Source organism: Xenopus laevis, chromosome 8S, assembly GCF_017654675.1.
Source record: "Xenopus laevis strain J_2021 chromosome 8S, Xenopus_laevis_v10.1, whole genome shotgun sequence".
Classification (NCBI taxonomy): domain Eukaryota; kingdom Metazoa; phylum Chordata; class Amphibia; order Anura; family Pipidae; genus Xenopus; species Xenopus laevis.
The window spans coordinates 97,258,883-97,278,169 of NC_054386.1; the positions used below are offsets into that span (position 1 = coordinate 97,258,883).

General features: G+C 39.7%; 1 protein-coding gene across 1 annotated transcript in view; it reads left to right on the plus strand.

Moving 5' to 3' along the window:
* insrr.S (insulin receptor related receptor S homeolog) overlaps positions 1 to 19,287 on the plus strand; it is a 40,477-nt gene that overhangs the window by 18,993 nt on the left and 2,197 nt on the right. The window contains exons 3-21 of the mRNA XM_018233479.2: positions 1,152 to 1,464; positions 2,945 to 3,087; positions 3,458 to 3,602; positions 4,405 to 4,613; positions 4,802 to 4,928; positions 5,158 to 5,393; positions 8,883 to 9,050; positions 10,894 to 11,086; positions 12,211 to 12,252; positions 12,928 to 13,202; positions 13,971 to 14,107; positions 14,233 to 14,401; positions 14,505 to 14,610; positions 15,261 to 15,331; positions 15,762 to 15,991; positions 16,349 to 16,459; positions 16,927 to 17,086; positions 17,955 to 18,084; positions 18,205 to 18,339. Of these exons, the coding sequence (XP_018088968.1) occupies positions 1,152 to 1,464; positions 2,945 to 3,087; positions 3,458 to 3,602; positions 4,405 to 4,613; positions 4,802 to 4,928; positions 5,158 to 5,393; positions 8,883 to 9,050; positions 10,894 to 11,086; positions 12,211 to 12,252; positions 12,928 to 13,202; positions 13,971 to 14,107; positions 14,233 to 14,401; positions 14,505 to 14,610; positions 15,261 to 15,331; positions 15,762 to 15,991; positions 16,349 to 16,459; positions 16,927 to 17,086; positions 17,955 to 18,084; positions 18,205 to 18,339 (3,100 nt within the window). The remainder of the gene's footprint in view (positions 1 to 1,151; positions 1,465 to 2,944; positions 3,088 to 3,457; positions 3,603 to 4,404; positions 4,614 to 4,801; positions 4,929 to 5,157; positions 5,394 to 8,882; positions 9,051 to 10,893; positions 11,087 to 12,210; positions 12,253 to 12,927; positions 13,203 to 13,970; positions 14,108 to 14,232; positions 14,402 to 14,504; positions 14,611 to 15,260; positions 15,332 to 15,761; positions 15,992 to 16,348; positions 16,460 to 16,926; positions 17,087 to 17,954; positions 18,085 to 18,204; positions 18,340 to 19,287) is intronic.

The following is a 19,287-nucleotide window of genomic DNA, read 5'->3' on the forward strand; positions in this document are numbered from 1 at the left end:
GTGCATAGGATCAGCAGCCTTATAAGTAATGATCCATTTCTTTAAATCGTTTTTTTTTGTTGGTTCATTGAGAATTTTCTGAAATATCTCATTTTAAGAAGCTGCATAATATTCTCTCATAGGCCTACCAGGAGCTTCCATGCTCTTTTCTCAGGCCTGGAAAGAGTTGTGTACTGAAATCAGAGGAGCAAATTTTTGCTCTTTTTCCACAATTTTTCCCATCTTGCTCCCAGGCTCCTCCATCATCTGTCCCAGGCTGCATCTGACTTCATCTCTTCCATAGGCTCCTTCCTCCTCCTGCTCCCCTATGTCTCCCTTCATACAGGAAAGGTGGACGTGTAGATGTTTCTCTCCTGATTGGTGCAATTGAATGATGCCAGCATATACCAGTTAGTTACAGGAAGTTAGCCATCCACCATTAGGGGTATACATGATTCCACATTTCTGTCCAGGAACTGGCAGCCCTTGTTCCTTCGTGACTTAAGGTGGCCATAACTGATAAGATCCTCTTGTTTGGCCAGGTCACCAAGCTCAGATCTTTCACCGATATGCCCACCAACAGTAGGGTGATATTCGGTTAATCCAAACGTTCGGACCTATAGCGGAACGATCGGATTACAATGAAGAGACTGGGTGTTGACGGGATGAGGAACTCGATCACCAGAAAGATCAAATCTCCCCAGTCGATATCTTGGCCAGATATCGATCGGGAAGACCCATCAGAAGCCTCCATACACTGCCAGATAAGCTGCAGAATCATTCAAAAGGACCGTTATCGGCAGCTTTAATCTGTCGTATGGCCACCTTTAATGATTATGTCTATTTATATAGACCTACTGTATTCAATGCTAGTTTTACAGAGCCAGACCATTTCTTAATATTAATTAAGCCATAGGTGACAAGACTGCTCCCAGTACTCTTTGTCTTCTAAATTAGAGACGTCTCCTAATGTTTGGACCAGACACCCAGATGATAAACTTAACAAGTTTGTTCCCTCTTCCAGAATCAAAGGTTTCAGTATTGATTAGTAAAAATAAAAAAACCAAATCATATTTTTACAATTCGACATTTGACAATCTTACACAAGTTCTCTATTTGTAGTCCATGTAAGGTATTTGGGTTGTCTCACATAATGTTTTTTGTTTTCTCAGTGTGCAATTGTGGTAAAGACATTGCCTGCTCCAACACTGGTGAATGTTGTGACCCTGAGTGCTTGGGTGGCTGTAACAAGGCTGGAGATCCTCGTGCCTGTGTGGCATGCCGTAACTTCTATATTGATGATCAGTGCCTTCCCTCTTGCCCGCCGGGAACGTATGAGTATGAAGGTTGGCGTTGCATTAAAGAGGCTTACTGTGGCAACCTGCGCAAGGAGTCGGAGAGCTCTCAGGAGTCTACCAAGTTTGTCATCTTTGAAAACCGGTGCCTGTCTGAGTGCCCACCAGGGTACACAAGGAATGATAGCAGGTTTGTGTGTGTGTAGATATATATACACTTATTACCTGAAGTGTAAACAAAATAACCAGAGAAAACAACTGTAATGGATTAGCAAACATCCATATTGCGTTAAACTGAGTTCAACATGATTAACCCATTGCCAGTGCTTCCAATGCATGAACAGTGCCAATTAAATAACTGGGGTCTGACTAGTGTTATGTGCTTCTTGCTCTTGGAGCAATTCAGCAAAGGGTTCTAGTCCTACTCTGTACAGGGTCCCCAAACATTCCATAGACTGGTCATGGAACCTACCTGCAACATCTATGGGTTCACTGGTCCATCCTTAAAGTTGGCCATAGATGCAAAGATCTGATCGTAAGAATCGAGGATTCGTAGGTTTTTCGGAACATGTGTGGAGAGTCCCGACATTTTTCGTCCGGCGTTTGGTCGATCAGACAGATTAGAAAATTTCTGTCGGCTGCGGGTAATACCTCTGCGTGTATTGCCGATCGTACGATTTTCAGTGGGAGACTGTCACCAGCTTTGTCTATGGTACGATTGCTGTCAGGGGCAGAACATCGGCTGATCTGTTCTTTAACTACTTTATTTGCTCGGAATGGTAAAACTTTGATCTGAATGGTTAGTGGCAGGTCAGGAGATGGGAAAGTCCGATCGTACATTTATTCGTATGATTGGATCTTTGTGTCTGTGGCCAGCTTAAGTCTTAAGCTGGCAATAGGTTCAAAGATCTGATCATTCGAATCCTGGAACGATCGGACTTCCCCATCTCCCAACCAGCCACTAACCATTCAGATCAAATAAAGTAGTAAAAGAACAGATCAGACAATGTTCTGCCCCTGACAGCAATCGTACGAAAGTTATGTCCGACAAAGCTGGTGACAGTTTCCCACTGAAAATCGTCAGATCGGCAAAACATGCAGAGAAATTATCGGCAGCCAACAAAAATCTTTTAACCTGGCCGATCGACCAAAAGACCGATCTTCATGGGACAAAAAATGTCGGGACTCTCCACATACGGTCCGAAAATCGTACGAATCGAGAATTCGTACGATCGGATCTTTGCATCTATGGCCAGCTCTAGGAGGGTATAATAGAAAGTTACTAGGGGGCATATTTTCTCCAGGAGCAGGGTCACATAATTTGGTCAACACTCATTGAACCTTTTTGTCAGGCTGTCCTAAGGAAAGGTCCTCCTCAGAAATAGGGCCTCTGTCTTGGAAGGGAGGTACTAGTTTACGTACCCTTGAAACAGGCAACTAGTAAAGGAAAGGAAATCGGCAAAGAGTGTCCTAATGCCATAAAACTCAACCATGCATGTTTGTCCCTTATCCTTCCCTATATAATATTTACACATAGCAGTGTGGCCTTCATAGAAGCATTATGGAAATACTTGGTAAATGAGCATTAATCTTCATATGCCTCACATATAAATGTCATGCTCTTTCCAGCTAAGCAAACCATGAATTGCATCTCCATTCTCCCTCCGCAGCATCTTCTGCCATAAGTGTGAGGGGCTTTGTCCGAAGACGTGTAAATCTGGAAACAAAGTTATAGACTCCCTCGAGGCAGCAAGAGAACTGACTCGTTGCACTTGCATCGAAGGAAACTTGATTCTCAACATTCGCAGAGGATGTATGTATCAGCCATGTTTTATTGCTAGAATAGTAAATGACGGATAAATGTGTTGAATGATTAGGAAAGCAGAGAAGAAAAGGAAATGAGCAAGGGTTTACCATAAATATGCAATATATAGTCCACAGTTGAGTAACCCCCTTTATTTGCTTTAACCTGCAACAACAACAATAACAAATATATTATTGCAACTGTCACTTGGCTACAAGTCCAGGGCCATCCAGGAAAGCAAATGAAAATTAAACTATGCTGTTTAACCTGTAGAACTTCCTCATATTCTGGAGGTCTGTAGTCTATACATCAGAATGACCACTCTCCCACTTGCTGATTTCAAATATATCTGTTAATTTAACTTTACTTCTGTTTTAAGACAACCTGGCTTCTGAGTTGCAAAAAAGCCTGGGGCTCATTGAAACCATCACTGGCTTTCTGAAGATCAAGCACTCTTTTGCTCTCGTCTCTTTATCCTTCTTTAAAAGCCTGAAGCTGATCCGAGGGGATACCATGGTTGATGGGTAAGATAATGAAGGGCAGCCATGATCCTCAATGGTGGGCCTTAAAAGAGAAAAAGCAAGATATATGTTTCCATGTTTGGTGGTGTGTCTATGCTATCTCTGATTCATGGAGTGCTTTGGAAAGTTTGAATCTGATGGGTTGGGTAAAAACAAGGAATGGAAACAAGGAAAGACAAGAAGAACATTCTAAATAGTAAATAGAAAGATTTTTGAAAGAGTGTTGATCTTGTTCCATGGAGGTACCGTATATACTCGAGTATAAGCCGTCCCGAGTATAAGCCGAGGTACCTATTTTACCTCCAAAAACTGGGAAAGCTTATTGACTCGAGTATAAGCCTAGGGTGAGAAATACAGCAGCTTCTGGTAAGTTTCAATCAAAAAATGTATGGTTTCTGCTCCCATTGGAGGTACCGGCGTCTCGTTTTTGGATGCCGGCGACCATTCTTGGACGTCGGCGAATATTCTTGGAGACTATTCTTAGATGCGGGCAACTATTCTTGGACGCCGGCTACTATTCTTAGGCGCGAACACTATTCTTAGGCGCCGGCGACTATTCTTAGACACCAGCGTCCGTTTTTGCGCTTGACTCGAGTATAAGCCGAAGTAGAGTTTTTCAGTTTATTTTGGGGGCTGAAAAACTCGGCTTATACTCGAGTATATACAGTAACTCCTAAGTTGACTGGGTCGTATGTTTTGTAACCGATTTTTGTATTCTCTAAATAACAACAGACATTGTTTCAAGGAGCAGTGTGTATAATACAATCTTGAATATATGGCATGTACACTATTCTTTTGTTCCCAGGAATTATACTTTGTATGTCTTGGACAACCAAAACCTTCAGCAGCTTTGGACTCCCGGGAGCCTTTCTATCCCTGTTGGAAAACTGTATTTTGCTTTCAACCCAAAGCTGTGCCTGTCTGAGATCTACCACATGGAAGAGATCGCTGGAACCAGAGGAAGACAAGACAAAGCTGATATCAATCCACGCACCAATGGAGATCGGGCTTCTTGTAAGTCATGTTGCCTAAACCAACTCTTTTTGCACTTTTCATTGGCTTTGCTATCCATAATGAGAGATTTCTTTAAAGATCACCATCATAGCATGATCTTTATTCACCTTCTAATGTAGATTTTTTTTATTTTCGGCCCCAATCAAATGATTGACTAATTGAGAACACTCTTGACTTTTCTGTTGTAGGCAACACTCACATTCTGCGTTTTGTCAGCAACTGGACAGAAGCCGATCGGATCAACCTTAAATGGGAACGTTATCAGCCTCCTGACTACCGTGACCTGCTGAGCTTTGTCGTACACTACAAAGAATCGTAAGTCATCATCAATATCTACTGAGGGATATAGTTATTATTGAGTAAAAAATTCTCATTGGTTGTAGCAGAATTCAATCTCTTCCCAGAAGGGAAAACACATTTTCTTGTCCCCACAATGGCAACCAGGGTAACATATGATAAATAATTTGACTTACAGATATAAGTTTTTCTTTCGTTGTAGCATTGTCTATTATATCCATAAAAACTGAAGTATTGTTTGTGCTAGGCCATTCCAGAATATAACCGAGTACCTGGGACAGGATGCGTGTGGAGCCAACAGTTGGAATGTAGTAGATGTGGAGCTTCCACTAAACAACGAGCAAGAGCCCGGCGTTACCCTGACAAACCTCAAACCATGGGTCCAATATGCCATATATGTTCGAGCCATCACTCTAACCACAGAAGAAGGACAGAACTTTGGGGCACAAAGTGATGTTGTTTATATTCGAACAAAACCAGCAGGTAGGGAAAGAATAAAACAATTGTAGAAAGTGAAATATCTTGAGAGAAGCATAAATTGGCCAGTGATGATATGATCTTGTATTTTATAAAAGCCAGTTATATTGACAAATACATATGGAAATGTGGCCACCGTTTTGTATTGCAATCCGGTATAGTTTGATATATTGTATAGTAGGTGGGTTGTTTATTAAAGTCCGAATGCTAAAAACTCAAAAAATCCGAAATTTTTAGTGGAAATAAAACCCTAGAATTTTTCGAGATGTATTATACCCTGAGGATGCAACAACTCTGAATCTGATTATACTCCATCTTCAACCTGTCGAGGTCCTATAGACGTCAATGGCAGAGGTCATACTGTATTTGCAATTTGAATTATGGTCTGTGCTGAGTTTTGTACGATAATCCAAAAATTTCAGGCTTTTCCGGGGATTTCACAAAAAATTCGGACTTTTCGTGCGTCAAATCCGAAAAAGTCGCGGTCTTTCACCGATTTAATTTTTCCATGGTTTTTAAATGATAAATAAGTGTAAATCGTGGATTCTAGTTTGGTCTGACTCTTTTTTTTTTTAATTTAAAACATCAGAAAAATTCAATGTCAGTAAATATAAAACTGGAGAAATCATAGAGCAGTGTTTGAAGCTCTGATTTGTGGTCCACCATGGTTACAGATACCTGAAGACCTTGTTGTATCTGTTATCCTGTACGCTATCTGAGTGTAAACCCCAAATCCCAACCTTGTTGACACTTAGGGCAGAAAATATTCCCATGTCTAAATAGCTTCCAAACTACAGTATATCCCATCATTAACTACTGGGTGCCTCCCTAGTTTCTGTGAAGAACCTCTAGCTCTGTAAATGTTTGAGTAATATTTAAAGCTGGTACTTTTCCATTTAACTTAATATAAACGGCTTGGAGCACAGTTTGTCCTACTAAAGTAAACTGTTGTTTGAGTTGGTTGTTGTTTTTACATTGCTTTGAGGAAACCCATTATCCAGAAAGTTCCAAATTACAGAAAGGAAGTCTCCCATAGACTCCATTATAATCAAATAATCCAAATTCTTTAAAATGATTCCCTTTTTCTGTGTAATAATAAAACAGTAGCCTGTACTTGATCCCAACTAAGATATAATTAATCCTTATTGGAAGCAGAACCAGCCTATTGGGTTTATTTAATGTTTATATGATTTTCTAGTAGACTTAAAGGGATACTGTCATGGGAAAAACATTTTTTTTCAAAATGAATCAGTTAATAGTGCTGCTCCAGCAGAATTCTGCACTGAAATCCATTTCTCAAAAGAGCAAACAGATTTTTTTATATTCAGTTTTAAAATCTGACATGGGGCTAGACATTTTGTCAATTTCCCAGCTGCCCCAAGTCATGTGACTTGTGCTCTGATAAACTTCAATCTCAAGTCACATGACCAGGGGCAGCTGGGAAATTGACAAAATGTCTAGCCCCATGTCTGATTTCAAAATTGAATAAAAAAAATCTGTTTGCTCTTTTGAGAAATGGATTTCAGTGCAGAATTCTGCTGGAGCAGCACTATTAACTGATTCATTTTGAAAAAATTTTTTTTTCCCATGACAGTATCCCTTTAAGGTATGAAGATCCAAAGTACAGAAAGATTCATTATCCGGAAAACCCCTGGTCCCAAGCATTCTGGATAATGGGTCCCATACCTGTACTAAGAATTTTTCTTCTTCATTGTTTCTCAGACATGTACATATGGTATCCCACATTGGTCTGAGTGTATTTATTCAAGGGTGGATGCTGTTGTATTGCTTACTGTGCCAAGATAAAAACATATATCAAACAACTAGCAGGTAGGCAGGTTATATATAGAGTAAAAATATTGAACTTGTTGAAAGTATGGCTCCTTCAGTCTAACTATGTTACTATGACTTATGAAAAGTATCCTCCTACGTGAGTAAATTGTCATGTCAAAAGAACCAAAATGCTTGTTTGGCTTTATGGAGCAATAATTAGTAAACTAATTATCTCAATTAGGGGCACAGTTGTTTTAAACTGAAATACGATTCAGACCCTCCCTCATTGCTTTCAGAGTCAATTGCTGGTGTTAATAACACCCCTTTAAGTGATGACATTCCTGGGAATAATCAATAATGATGAGAGGCGAGTAGTTGTAGAAAGCCAATTATCACTCAATAAACACATGAAGTTCTAATGAAGTGTGACGAGAATGCCAGATGCAGGGTGCAGTTCAGGTCATGGCAAGCTATGTGTAGATAGAGTTGAACTGTAGCAGGAATTAAGACATGGGTTAGTTTACATAAAAACAAAGACCAACGAATTATATTATGGGTAAGACATGGAGTAGAATCCAGTTATTTGCCTTTGCTTGGATACAACAATCATGTAGAGCAGACTTCACCTCAGATGATCTTTTCCTGATTTTCAGAACCAATCATCTCTTGTGATACTGGTTCTGACCACTGTATACTTTGGCCATAGTGGTTCCGTTTCATGACCAGGCCATGAGATCTACACTCGTGGTGCCCATAAACTTGCAGACATGGCTACTAACGTGGTCTCGCTTCATAATTTTTCTCTGTGGCCAATATCTGCCTGGGTGTTCACATATCAGTCTTATGCAGTGGAAAGTCCAAGAATGTGAATGTAATCTGCATATAATGGCTTTGCATAATCCAATTTTGACCTGATAACCAAATATTCAGTACTGCCTAATGTTGCCAAGCCACTACTTTTTGTAGTGTATTTTGTAATAGTGATGTGTGGGTCCGGCTTTCCCCGACCTGCACCCGCCCTACCACCATCTGCGTCCTGCCCGGGCCCGATTACATGTTTATTTTATAAAAGCTCAACCTGGAAGTGGGAAGCCGACATTTGGAAGGTTGCGGACGGGGAGAGCAGTCAGAAGAGCTCAACCCGCACCCACTAGCGACCTGGAAAGGATTGTGCGAGGTCGTCCCAAAACCCGCCTGACCCGTGGGACCCGAGGGTATCGGGCCGGCCCGCACACTACTATTTTGTAAATAAGGTCATCCCATGACCATGACCATGACCATCCCATGTTATTTTACCAGCCATGCAGGTAAACATTAGATGGCAACGCTATTTGCAACCTTCCGTGCTTCATCTGCAGATGAGAGGGCAGGGCATTTTAGGGCATTAGAGGTGAGGGCATGTTTAGTAGCTCAAGGCACAAAATGTCTCAATAACTTAAATATATTGATAAAGGGTTGAGTGCAGAGGACCTCTTGTGTTTGTCTGTATGACTTTTGTGGTCTTATTGCACCCCTGTTGAATGATTTAAAACTAATTGGTTAGCACAACTTTCCCTTGTTTGTTATAGATTAGAGAAAGTCAAAATGACCCTACAGGTGCTAGGAAACTTTCACACTGCTAGGAAAATAAATCAAAGAAAAAAATCTAAGAAACAATAAATTACTACGTAAAGTTTAAATTTATATAAAGAAAACCCACCAACATTCTTCTTATTTCTGCAGCCCCTACTGTCCCTCAGGATGTCATGATCATGTCCAACTCTTCCTCACACCTGATCGTTCGATGGAAGCCCCCAACTCAGCGCAATGGTAACCTCACCTACTACTTGGTGCTGTGGCAGCAGATGGTGGAGGATAAGGAACTTTACCTGAATAACTATTGTACAAAAGGTCAGTAAATATGCTGGGATGGGTCTCGATAAGGGTGCATGAAGATATTTCATGGTAAATGTTTCCAAACAGCTTCTAATGGCACCGGGTGGTGTCTAAATCATCTCTATCTCTCCAGGAAAGGTTTGCTTTACAGTAAATGAATAAATAGCCTTTTAATAACAGTGTTTAAGCTCATCTAGATTAAATGCAGAAACTGGAGCAGATCATGGTCCATTTCCTGATTTCACACTGGGCTACAGATCTTGGATAAAAGAATGAGGGTAGTTGTTCCATGGCTAGTGCTACAGTGGGGTTCTCGGGCAATTTGTCCCTCTGTGTAAGAAAGTCCTGTTAGTTATTGGAAACACTTTTGCCTGTTTTCAACTTATCTGAGACTTAATGAAGTACGTGCGTGAATAATAATTGTTATATCTGCAGCCATTTTGTAAAATAAAAAAAAAACAAGAGTCGTGAAAAAGGAACTGATGTTTGTTAAATAGATCTCTAGTTGTTCTGGAGCCCAAATCACAACTCCTGACCTGTTCCATGTTGATATCTGTCACTGAATTGATCAGGGCAGATGATTGGTGCTGTTTGTTTCCATGGTAGTTTACTATCCAAGAACTATCTTAGATTTCTACTGCCTTCATCATACCAAGATGTTACTTGTATGGTGACATTTCCATTTAGCAATTCAAAATTGAACTCTACTCATGTGTTATCAGGGGTTATGACCCAATTTCCTCCTTAAAGTTCACAATTTTCACAGTACAACACATTGTACCTTATAACAGTCTAGGTCAGTGGTCCCCAACCAGTGGCTAGTGAGCAACATGATGCTTACCAACCCCTTAGGCAAGTTTTATTGCATAAAAACCATGTGTACTGCCAAACAGAGTCTCCTGTAGGCTTCCAGTCCACATAGGGGCTACCAAATCACCAATCATTATTGTTTTTTTTTTATTTTAGTTTTTTTAAATCCCCACACTCCGCCATGAAATCCGGGGATGGAGCTGAGGGCTTGAGGGGTAGGGGGGCAGAGGAGGTACGCAGAAGTGACGTCAACGCACATAGCATAAGGTCATGTTTAGGTCTGATGCCTAGGGCAGCATTGGACCTAAATACAGTCCTGCTTGTGTTGCTCCCCGACTCTTTTTTTAACTTTGAATGTGGCTCATGGACCCCTGGTCTACATGGAAAGCCCTTTAGGTCACACCCTAATGTACTCTAATATTCTTAATACATTTAATGAAATTGAATATTATATTATATAATACAAAACTGTGTGAATCTGAGTTCCTGACATTGATTGCAAGGCTACCATGGGCTCAAACATAATCCACATATCTGAGATCATTAGTTCACTTTCCTGCAAAGCAGGTTTGTACCCAGGAATAGAGGCTCTTGTCTGTTTCCAAAAAAACAGGGGCATTTACGGAGCAAATACATATACTTCAAAAACCCAAGAGAATTAGTGATCTATGGGTTGGAGCTCCTGTGGCCATGATTACAATTGAAACATAAGGTTTCAAGTTTAGACACATTGGTGTATCAGTCATTCAGCCATCGTTCCAAGAATATATAGGGCAACAAATGGATTTTCTCCAAAAATATCATCCTAATTGATTTACAAGCTGTAGTAGATTCATCGAGCATTTATCCCAAATCTCCTCCAAACTAACTTTCAGGCTGCCCCCCCCCCACCACAGCTCCAGGATCTCTCACCTCTAAGTAAGACTTTTGGAAAGTAAAAGCAAACATTGGCTCACTTCCACTTTCAATCAAGTCTTCAACTGATAATAACAATAGCTACTTGTATTTGCTGATGGTTCTACTCTTTCACAAACACCCATTCTTGCAGGTCTGAAGCTGCCAACCAGCAGTGCAGACACCAGATTTGATAATGATGATAATGGAAATCAAGATCCAAACCAGGACACAGAAGATAAGTGTTGCCCATGTCAGAAGGATGGAGGCCTACTCCCAGAGATGGATGAAGGCTCTTTTCAGAAAAAGTTTGAGAACTTCCTGCGAAACACTATCTTCATTCCAAAGTAAGTGCATTCTTGTTAAAGTTAACATGAGTCGTAACATCTCTATCAGTTATCACCTTCGACAAAGACCAGAGGTCCTCTGCACTCAAATGCAGTTGATTCTATTCACCCAACCCACTATCAATATATTAAGGACTTTGAGGCATTTTGTGAATTTAACTACTAAAAACATGGCCTCCTATTTAAACAAAACATGGTTTGTGAGTCCATATATTGCAATATATTTGAAGCTGGCCAACTCCGTCAAAGTCATCCCTGGTCTGGCCAGTCCTATGCTCAATTTTCATCTGATTCATTAAGAATTCTATCTAGGATAGATTTGAGAAAGGTTTATTCCTAAGCAGAAGAACATCAGAGCAGCCTCTACGGAACACATTTTAGGACATCCTCTGGTGAAAGACCTGTCCTCTATGCGATGTCCTACGGACTCATCCTCCAAATCTGCAGTTATACCTCCATCCTCTACCCTCCCTTCTCAGCCGTCAGCCATACGAACTCCGCCCTATGAATTTTGTGGTCACAACCTCCTTGCACCCCCACCTAATGGTTAAAAATTTAGCAGTGAACACAACTTACCTTTTTTGCTACAGTTATCACCTCCAGATGTAATTTGTTTCCTATAAAGTAAATATGCCATTGTCTCCTAGATATTGTTTTATGTTGGATGGTTTGCTTGAATTTTGAAGAACAAAAATCCCAAATATTTTTGGTGATTTCTTTTCTTCAAAAGTTGTATTCTGGTGCGTGTAGGATGCAAAATATCATCTGAAATTCTATTGGCCATAGGGCACCATAATAGTGAATTTCCTTAGTAATATGTAGCCCTGCAAAAGAGATGGAACGTGCCCAGATTTTGAGTGTGTCACAGTATATGTAGGGTTGCCACCTTTTCTAGAAAAAAATATTCTGCATTTTTAATAAATAAAGGTTTTATCAAGAATACCACCATGATGTTGCTGGATTACAGCTGTCAGCATGAGTTTACCCTTGATAAAGTATCCAGGGATTTGTTGGCCACCAGCAATCATGGTAAAGGCAGTTGAGAAACCAAATCCCCTTTTAAGTGTCATAGTCTGTGGCCCCTGGGGGTTACGTTTATAATTTTTGTATGTATTTGCTTACAGGCATCCCTGGAAAGTGACATTAATCAACAAGGACAATCAGAGGTAAGACAGATATTGCATATTATGTGGCCTTAAGGGCTAATGCACAGGTCAAGGGGGAACCCTAAGGGAGAAAATGCCCCTGGCAACCATAAAATTAGATGTTAACAAAGGTCTACCAGCATCCTGAAAGAAATTTTTCCTGTTTTCCCTCCTATGTCATTAGCATAGTCCATATCAGGACTTCTTTGCCTGAGTGAATGGGATCTTGTGATGATTTGTGGGTCTCATAGGCTATGTATTGTTTACATTGATAATCAAGCCTAACAGAGCTGCCCACCACTTCCAGGCCATCAACTCAAACATCAATATTTTAACTGGTGGGCGAGCTGAGCTTGGCAGTTGGTAAGGAGATGTTTATGTCCCTGGAAGATGTTAATTGTAGTCATTTCTGTACATATTTTAGTACAACCATGTTGAGAATGTACTCTAAGCCAAAGGCAAGTCTATCCATTGATGAAGTTTTAGGGCAGCTAAGCTTAACATCCACTCCGATTGGCTGCATATACTGTATGTTTAACCAATGGCAAAACCCTTTTTGGCCCTATTATTTATATAAATGAAACAGGACACTTATTATTATTGGATGCCGGAAAAGCTCAGTTTGGTTACTTTAACATAATACAAATCTCCCTGTTCTTTATTAACCAACAACCATTCGTTCCTCCAATATTCCAGGCCTGCAAAGAAACGGAGAGATGTGTCAGGAATGAATCCTGAAGTTCTTAGCAACACTTCCCTACCAGAAGGAACTGTGAGCCATACCATCAATCACACAGGGGTCGAATCAAAGCCCTATTCCTATAAAGACAAGGTTTTTCGAGATAGAATGGTTATTTCAAACCTAAGACACTTCACCGAGTATCGGATAGACATACACGCCTGCAACCACGCAGCTGACATTGTTGGGTGCAGTGCAGCCACCTTTGTTTTTGCTAGGACCATGCAGGACCGTATGTATTTTCTTTTATTTCTGTCCTTAACTGATCTAAAAACAATAGTTGAAATATATATATGTTTATTCTCTTTATTTACTCTTCTTGTAAAGGGACATTGACATTTCACTACCCATAATCCTGAGCTACGAGCTTTGTGCAGAAGGTCCATGACTGGTCAAAGACCACCGCCTTTTTTAAGAAGGTCTCCTACCAACCAAAGATGTTTCTGGGAAATTGAAAGGGAATTAAATATGAAAATAATATAAATTTAAGATAATTCTATAGAGAAGGTGTTTAGTGTAATGAGAATGGGCCAGGGAAGTGATTTCTTTGTAATGTGGAGTGGAGAATTTATCCAGGTGGAACATCCAATATGACAACAAACAACATGACGCCCAACAAGAATAATCTTGATGTTGTGGCATCTTATCCATTGAGTCCCATTATACTACCATAAGTTGGTAGTTACAGTACTGGTATTTTGGAGAATTCCTTGTAGAAAGAAATATGGCACTACTCTGATATCCCTAAACAATGTAATTCACTAGTAACCAAACGTTAGGGCTACACCCTAGACGACCCGATGCCTTTGCTTTAGGAAGGTCCACCATAAAGGCCAGCTAAGGTGGAAAATTTTTATTCATTGTCATAGACATTTTAATTAGCCACTTCAGCTGCTGGATGTTAGTTTAATCCCTTTTGTGGCCACGGAATGAGTGTTAATTTGTATTTTCGTAACCTAACCCTAAACAACTGAGATTTTTTTTTTAATATTCCAAATAGCTCTCGCTGATAACATTGTTGGGAATATCACTTGGGAAGTCACAGTGAAAAATAATATCCTGATGAAGTGGGAAGAACCAAAAAATCCCAATGGATTAATCCTAAAATACGAGATTAAGTACAAACGCGATCACGAGGTAAGGTCCGGGTACCCCATTTACATGCCACTTGCATAATAAAGGGACCCATCCTTCATTTTATAACTGATAAAGGGAACATGGCTTCTGCTTTCGCACATTAAGTTTAAGTCATTATCTCTTAGGAAGGGCCTTCAACTGTGGTGTGTGTGTCCCGCCAAAAATTCCAGTTAAATAAAGGCACCTATCTCACTCTGCTGCAACCTGGAAATTATTCTGCTCGTATCAGAGCCACCTCATTGGCGGGGAATGGATCTTGGACAGAACCAGTTGTATTTTTCATTCTTGGTCCTGGTAAGTTGGTTAACCCTGACACCCCAAAAGTTCTGAATTTATTCTGAATTTATCTATTTTTTTTGCCTGTAATGAATCTAATTTCTTTCCTTCTTTCTTTCAGAGGAACCATCTGAAAACTTGTATTTGCTCCTCAAAATCATGCCCATTTTTCTTTTGGTGGTCATTGCATTTCTGGCCGTATTCATCTTCTTTTATAATAAAAAAGGGTAAGTAGAAGGCATCCTGTTATACAGCCCCTCAAGGACAAATAACTTTACTTGCTATGAAATGTTCTTGGCGTTTCTCATTTACATTAGTGTAATGGACCAGTAACACCATGAAGTTAAAGTATTTAATTTTACATTATGAAGCTGGGAAAGTACATTTTTGGTTCACAATTCCTCAGATTTTCAACTGTATACCATAATTTGTTAAAGTGGTCCTGTCACCCAGACACAAAAAGCTGTATAATAAAAGTCCTTTTCAAATTAAATATGAAATCTAATTTCTATTTTTTATTAAAGCATTCATAGCTATTGAAACTCATTTAAAAATCTCATCTGTCAATCAAATATTGTCTGCCCCTCCTCTATGCCTTAGGCATAGAGGTGGGGCAGACAACTACTTTCACTTTCCATTTAGCACTTTATTTTGTTTATTGAACTACAAGCTACCTCCACAGTTTGCTCATTTCTGGAAGTTGAAATATCTGTTTCTTGCCATTTTGCTTGCCAAGGCAAATTATAATTCTATTCAGACCAGTTCTGATTCAGTCTGGTGCCTGGGACACCCATCGTAGACACCGGCTACATAATTGGAATGTTCACAGTTATTGGATGAATATATATTGACATCATGTGGTTTTTTTTCCTAACAGAAACAACAATGGATACCCTAATGGAACATTATATGCTTCTGTTAATCCAGAGTATTTTAATGCTTCTGACAGTAAGTTTTGAATAATACTCTATTCCTGTTATGAATGTGGCTGTAAATACTGTTTAGTAAAACTTTCAATGGATGCCCCTGTTTCTATGAAAAGAATTCTGACAACTTGTAATATTAATCTTGCCTGAGCTGCCATTGTCTTGCAGACTGGCTGCCTGGGCACAAGCTCCTAATCACCTCCCATGACCCCCCAATTGAGTCATTATTGGCTTTTTGAACTTCATATGTTGCAGTGGTTTCACCCCAGTGAAAGTGATGCCATGATCAGCCAAACAGGGACATAAAAGGAATGCCATTGGACAATAAGTTGTAGGGTATAACCATATAGTGGCCCTTTAACTAGAAGCTGATGGTGTTGTTATGTAATAAAATACAATATGGTGGCTTCTTCTTGTGTGCAAGGTGTGACTAGATGTCTTGTGTACAACAGTGTATGTTGCAGATGAATGGGAGTTCCCAAGAGAGAACATCACTATCATCAAGGAACTGGGCCAAGGCTCTTTTGGAATGGTCTATGAGGGCGTTGCCAAGGACATTGTCAAGAATGAACCTGTAACCCAAGTGGCCTTGAAAACCGTAAATGAACTGGCAACAACGAGGGAGCGCATTGAATTTCTTAATGAGGCCTCTGTCATGAAAGCGTTTCTGTGCCACCATGTGGTAAGTCTGGGAGACCTACAGACAGATGTGGGCAATGTGATAGCATTTTGTTAAAAACCCAAATAACAACTAAGGAACTTGCTAAATGTGAGGTTTCCCAATTTGTAAAGTAACACAAAGAGACAAAAGTCAATTTCCCAATTTGTAAGGTAACACAAAGAGACCACAGTCAATTACCTATAAGTGTTGACTGAAGCTCTTTCACACTGGTCCACTTAGTTGTATTTAGAGGTTCAGTTGGCCATATTGCTTGGTCTCCCAGTGGGGCAAAAATTAGTGACTCTGGCTCAGGTTGCAGGTTATTTTTTTAAAGGAACAGAAAATTGAATATGATCATTTCTTTTTTTTTTTTTGAAGGTTCGATTGCTTGGAGTGGTGTCACAAGGACAACCTGCTCTGGTTATCATGGAGTTGATGACAAGGGGAGACCTGAAGAGCTACGTACGTTCCTTAAGGCCAGATGAGGAGGTACTGCATTTATATCCTATAATATAATATTATATATATATATTATATCTTACAATATCTTTTAATAGAATATTTAGAGGTATTGTGACATTTGACATACATTGTCCATTCGATTACTTCACTGTAAGACTGATGTTTGTTTGTTATTTCAAAAAAATCCCATTGGTGGAATATATATCCCATATATAAGCCTTCCCTATATATTTTCTTTTCTATGATTCACAATAACGGGACTTATGATAGTGTTTGCCCCTGTTGAGGCATCTTTCTTAGATATCAATTGAATAGAAACATCAGTGGTCATATAAAACTGCCACAAAAGACTGGATATCTCTTTTTTTGGCAAACAATATGGCATCTCCAACATCTTTAGCATAATATCACAATATATATGTTTTTAAGGATTAATGAAATTACTGCAAATAATCTTTTAGAGTGACATATATACTACACTTAAAACATTGCAGAATAACAACCCTGGTAACCAGCCATCTCTTAAGCAAATGATCCAGATGGCGGGAGAAATAGCCGATGGCATGGCCTACTTGACTGCAAAAAAGTTTGTTCATCGGGATTTGGCTGCCCGTAACTGCATGGTGTCTGAAGATCTCACAGTAAAGATTGGAGGTGGGTTGCTGGTTATGAAAAAGTAGTGGAAGAACTGGCGGATTTGCTCTTTCAGATGCTTGGAGAAGCCAAGCCTGGAGATATTTATGGTGAACACATTTGTTGTCCTAGATATTTATATCATTTATATCTGCAACCTTCGTATGAGCTATGGAGGTCCATGGCAAACTTTTGAACCTTAATAGTTGACTTGACTCAATAAAGTCCAAAAACCACTGTTGTGATTACCTTATTAATCATCTGCTCGGCCTGGACCTCTGCATTGTTTTCAGTTCTGCTATATCATGGGGAGACTGGAAGGCTCAACTGATTAGCACAAAGTATCTCCACTGTAAATGCAAAAAGGCTTTATATCTTATTTTATTATGATTTTAGGTAAAGATGAAGAGATGGCAGGATTATGACAATGCACCAGATACAGGGTCACTATTTGAAATATATGTGGTGTATCTAGTCCCCATTTTTCTAGACCAACAGTGTCGGACTTTCCCGACAGGATACCAGGAAAATTCCTGGTGGGCCCAGGTGTCTGTGGGCCTTCTTGCTTCTAAACATTTGGCCTATTTCATGGTCATTGCCTCTTTCTTTATGGGAAAAAAGACTTAACAATGGAAGAATAGAGTAAGTAGATGATACTAAAAGTATAGTAAGTAGATAATAAAAGACTAGGAGAATAAAGAGGTTGAGTGAGAGGAGGAATAATAGTTTGGAAAGTTGGCCCCAGGTCTAAGGTTTTCTGGTGGGCCCCTAATATCCCAGTCCAATACTGTAGACCAATGTCATCTAAGAATAATATGCCATTTACAGTTTGCAGCCTAATATACAAGTTATCAAGCCTCCATGTCCATGACTTAATTATTCTCTTTAGATTTTGGCATGACCAGAGATATTTATGAAACCGACTACTATCGTAAAGGTGGCAAGTCGCCGCTTCCCGTCAGATGGATGTCCCCGGAATCTCTAAAAGATGGTATCTTTACAACCCATTCAGATGTATGGTAAGTAGGGGTTTGTTCATGGTGATGCTGTGAAGAACGTCAAACTACTACAACATTGCTACTGTATATTATCAGGTAGGTTGGCATTTTATTTAACCTATCCAAAACTTTAACTTTCAGGTCATTCGGTGTTGTGCTGTGGGAAATAGCCACACTGGCAGAGCAGCCCTATCAGGGAATGGCGAATGAGCAGGTCCTTCATTTTGTGATTGACAATGGGATCTTGGAGAAGCCAGAGAACTGCCCTGATAGACTGTAAGCAAGCTATTAGATAACTGTTGAGTTTACTGATGGATTGTTATTGAAAAGTGTGAATGTTTAAAGGAGAAGGAAAGCTATGGAGGCATTTTATTGCCAATAGATTAGCTGCAATAGTGCAAGCTAGAATGCTATATTTATTCTGTAGAATGTTTTACCATACCTGAGTAAAAAGCTCTAAAAACACTCTGTTTGTTTTGGATAGGAGCTGCAGTATTAACATGGTGTGACATCACTTCCTGCCTGAGTCTCTCCCTGCTCTGGGCTCAGATTACAGTAGAAAAGGGAGGGGAGTGGGGAAGAGGAGCAAACTGAGCATGCTCTTGCCCAGGGCAATGAGGTTTAAGCTGAAGGCAGGAAGTCTGATACAGAAGCCCATGAGTACACAATAGAAGGAAAGAAATGCTGTGTTTCTTTTGACAGGGGACTCAGAGCAGCACTACTTTGGGGGTTTACTGGTATATTTAGATGGACCTTTCTGATAAGGCTTACTTAGTTTTAACCTTTCCTTCTCCTTTAAGTCCTTTCTAAATTATTTAAAGGATAAGTAAATGTTTAAAATAAGTGAAAGTAAACTTGATATAACTGCTATTCTAAGCACTTTTGCCATGTACATTCATTTAATTTTTTTTCCATTCCAACATAATGATTTTTCTTACAACAGCACCACCTGCTGGTCAGTTTCCCACCGTCTGACCACCAAGTAGTCAAGGAAGTTGTCAGGAGAGAGAAAGAGGCTGCTCTTCTGCTTAGGAAAGATTTGAGAAAGGTTTCTAATTTTTTTCCTAAGCAGAAGAACGTCAGAGCAGCCTCTTGCTTCTTATCCCTTAATATCAAGGAATGAAAAAATAATAAACTATGAATGTACATTGCAAAAGTGCTTAGAATAGCACCCTCATCAATTTTTATTAATGTATTTTAAAGGTTTACTTATCCTTTAAGTTA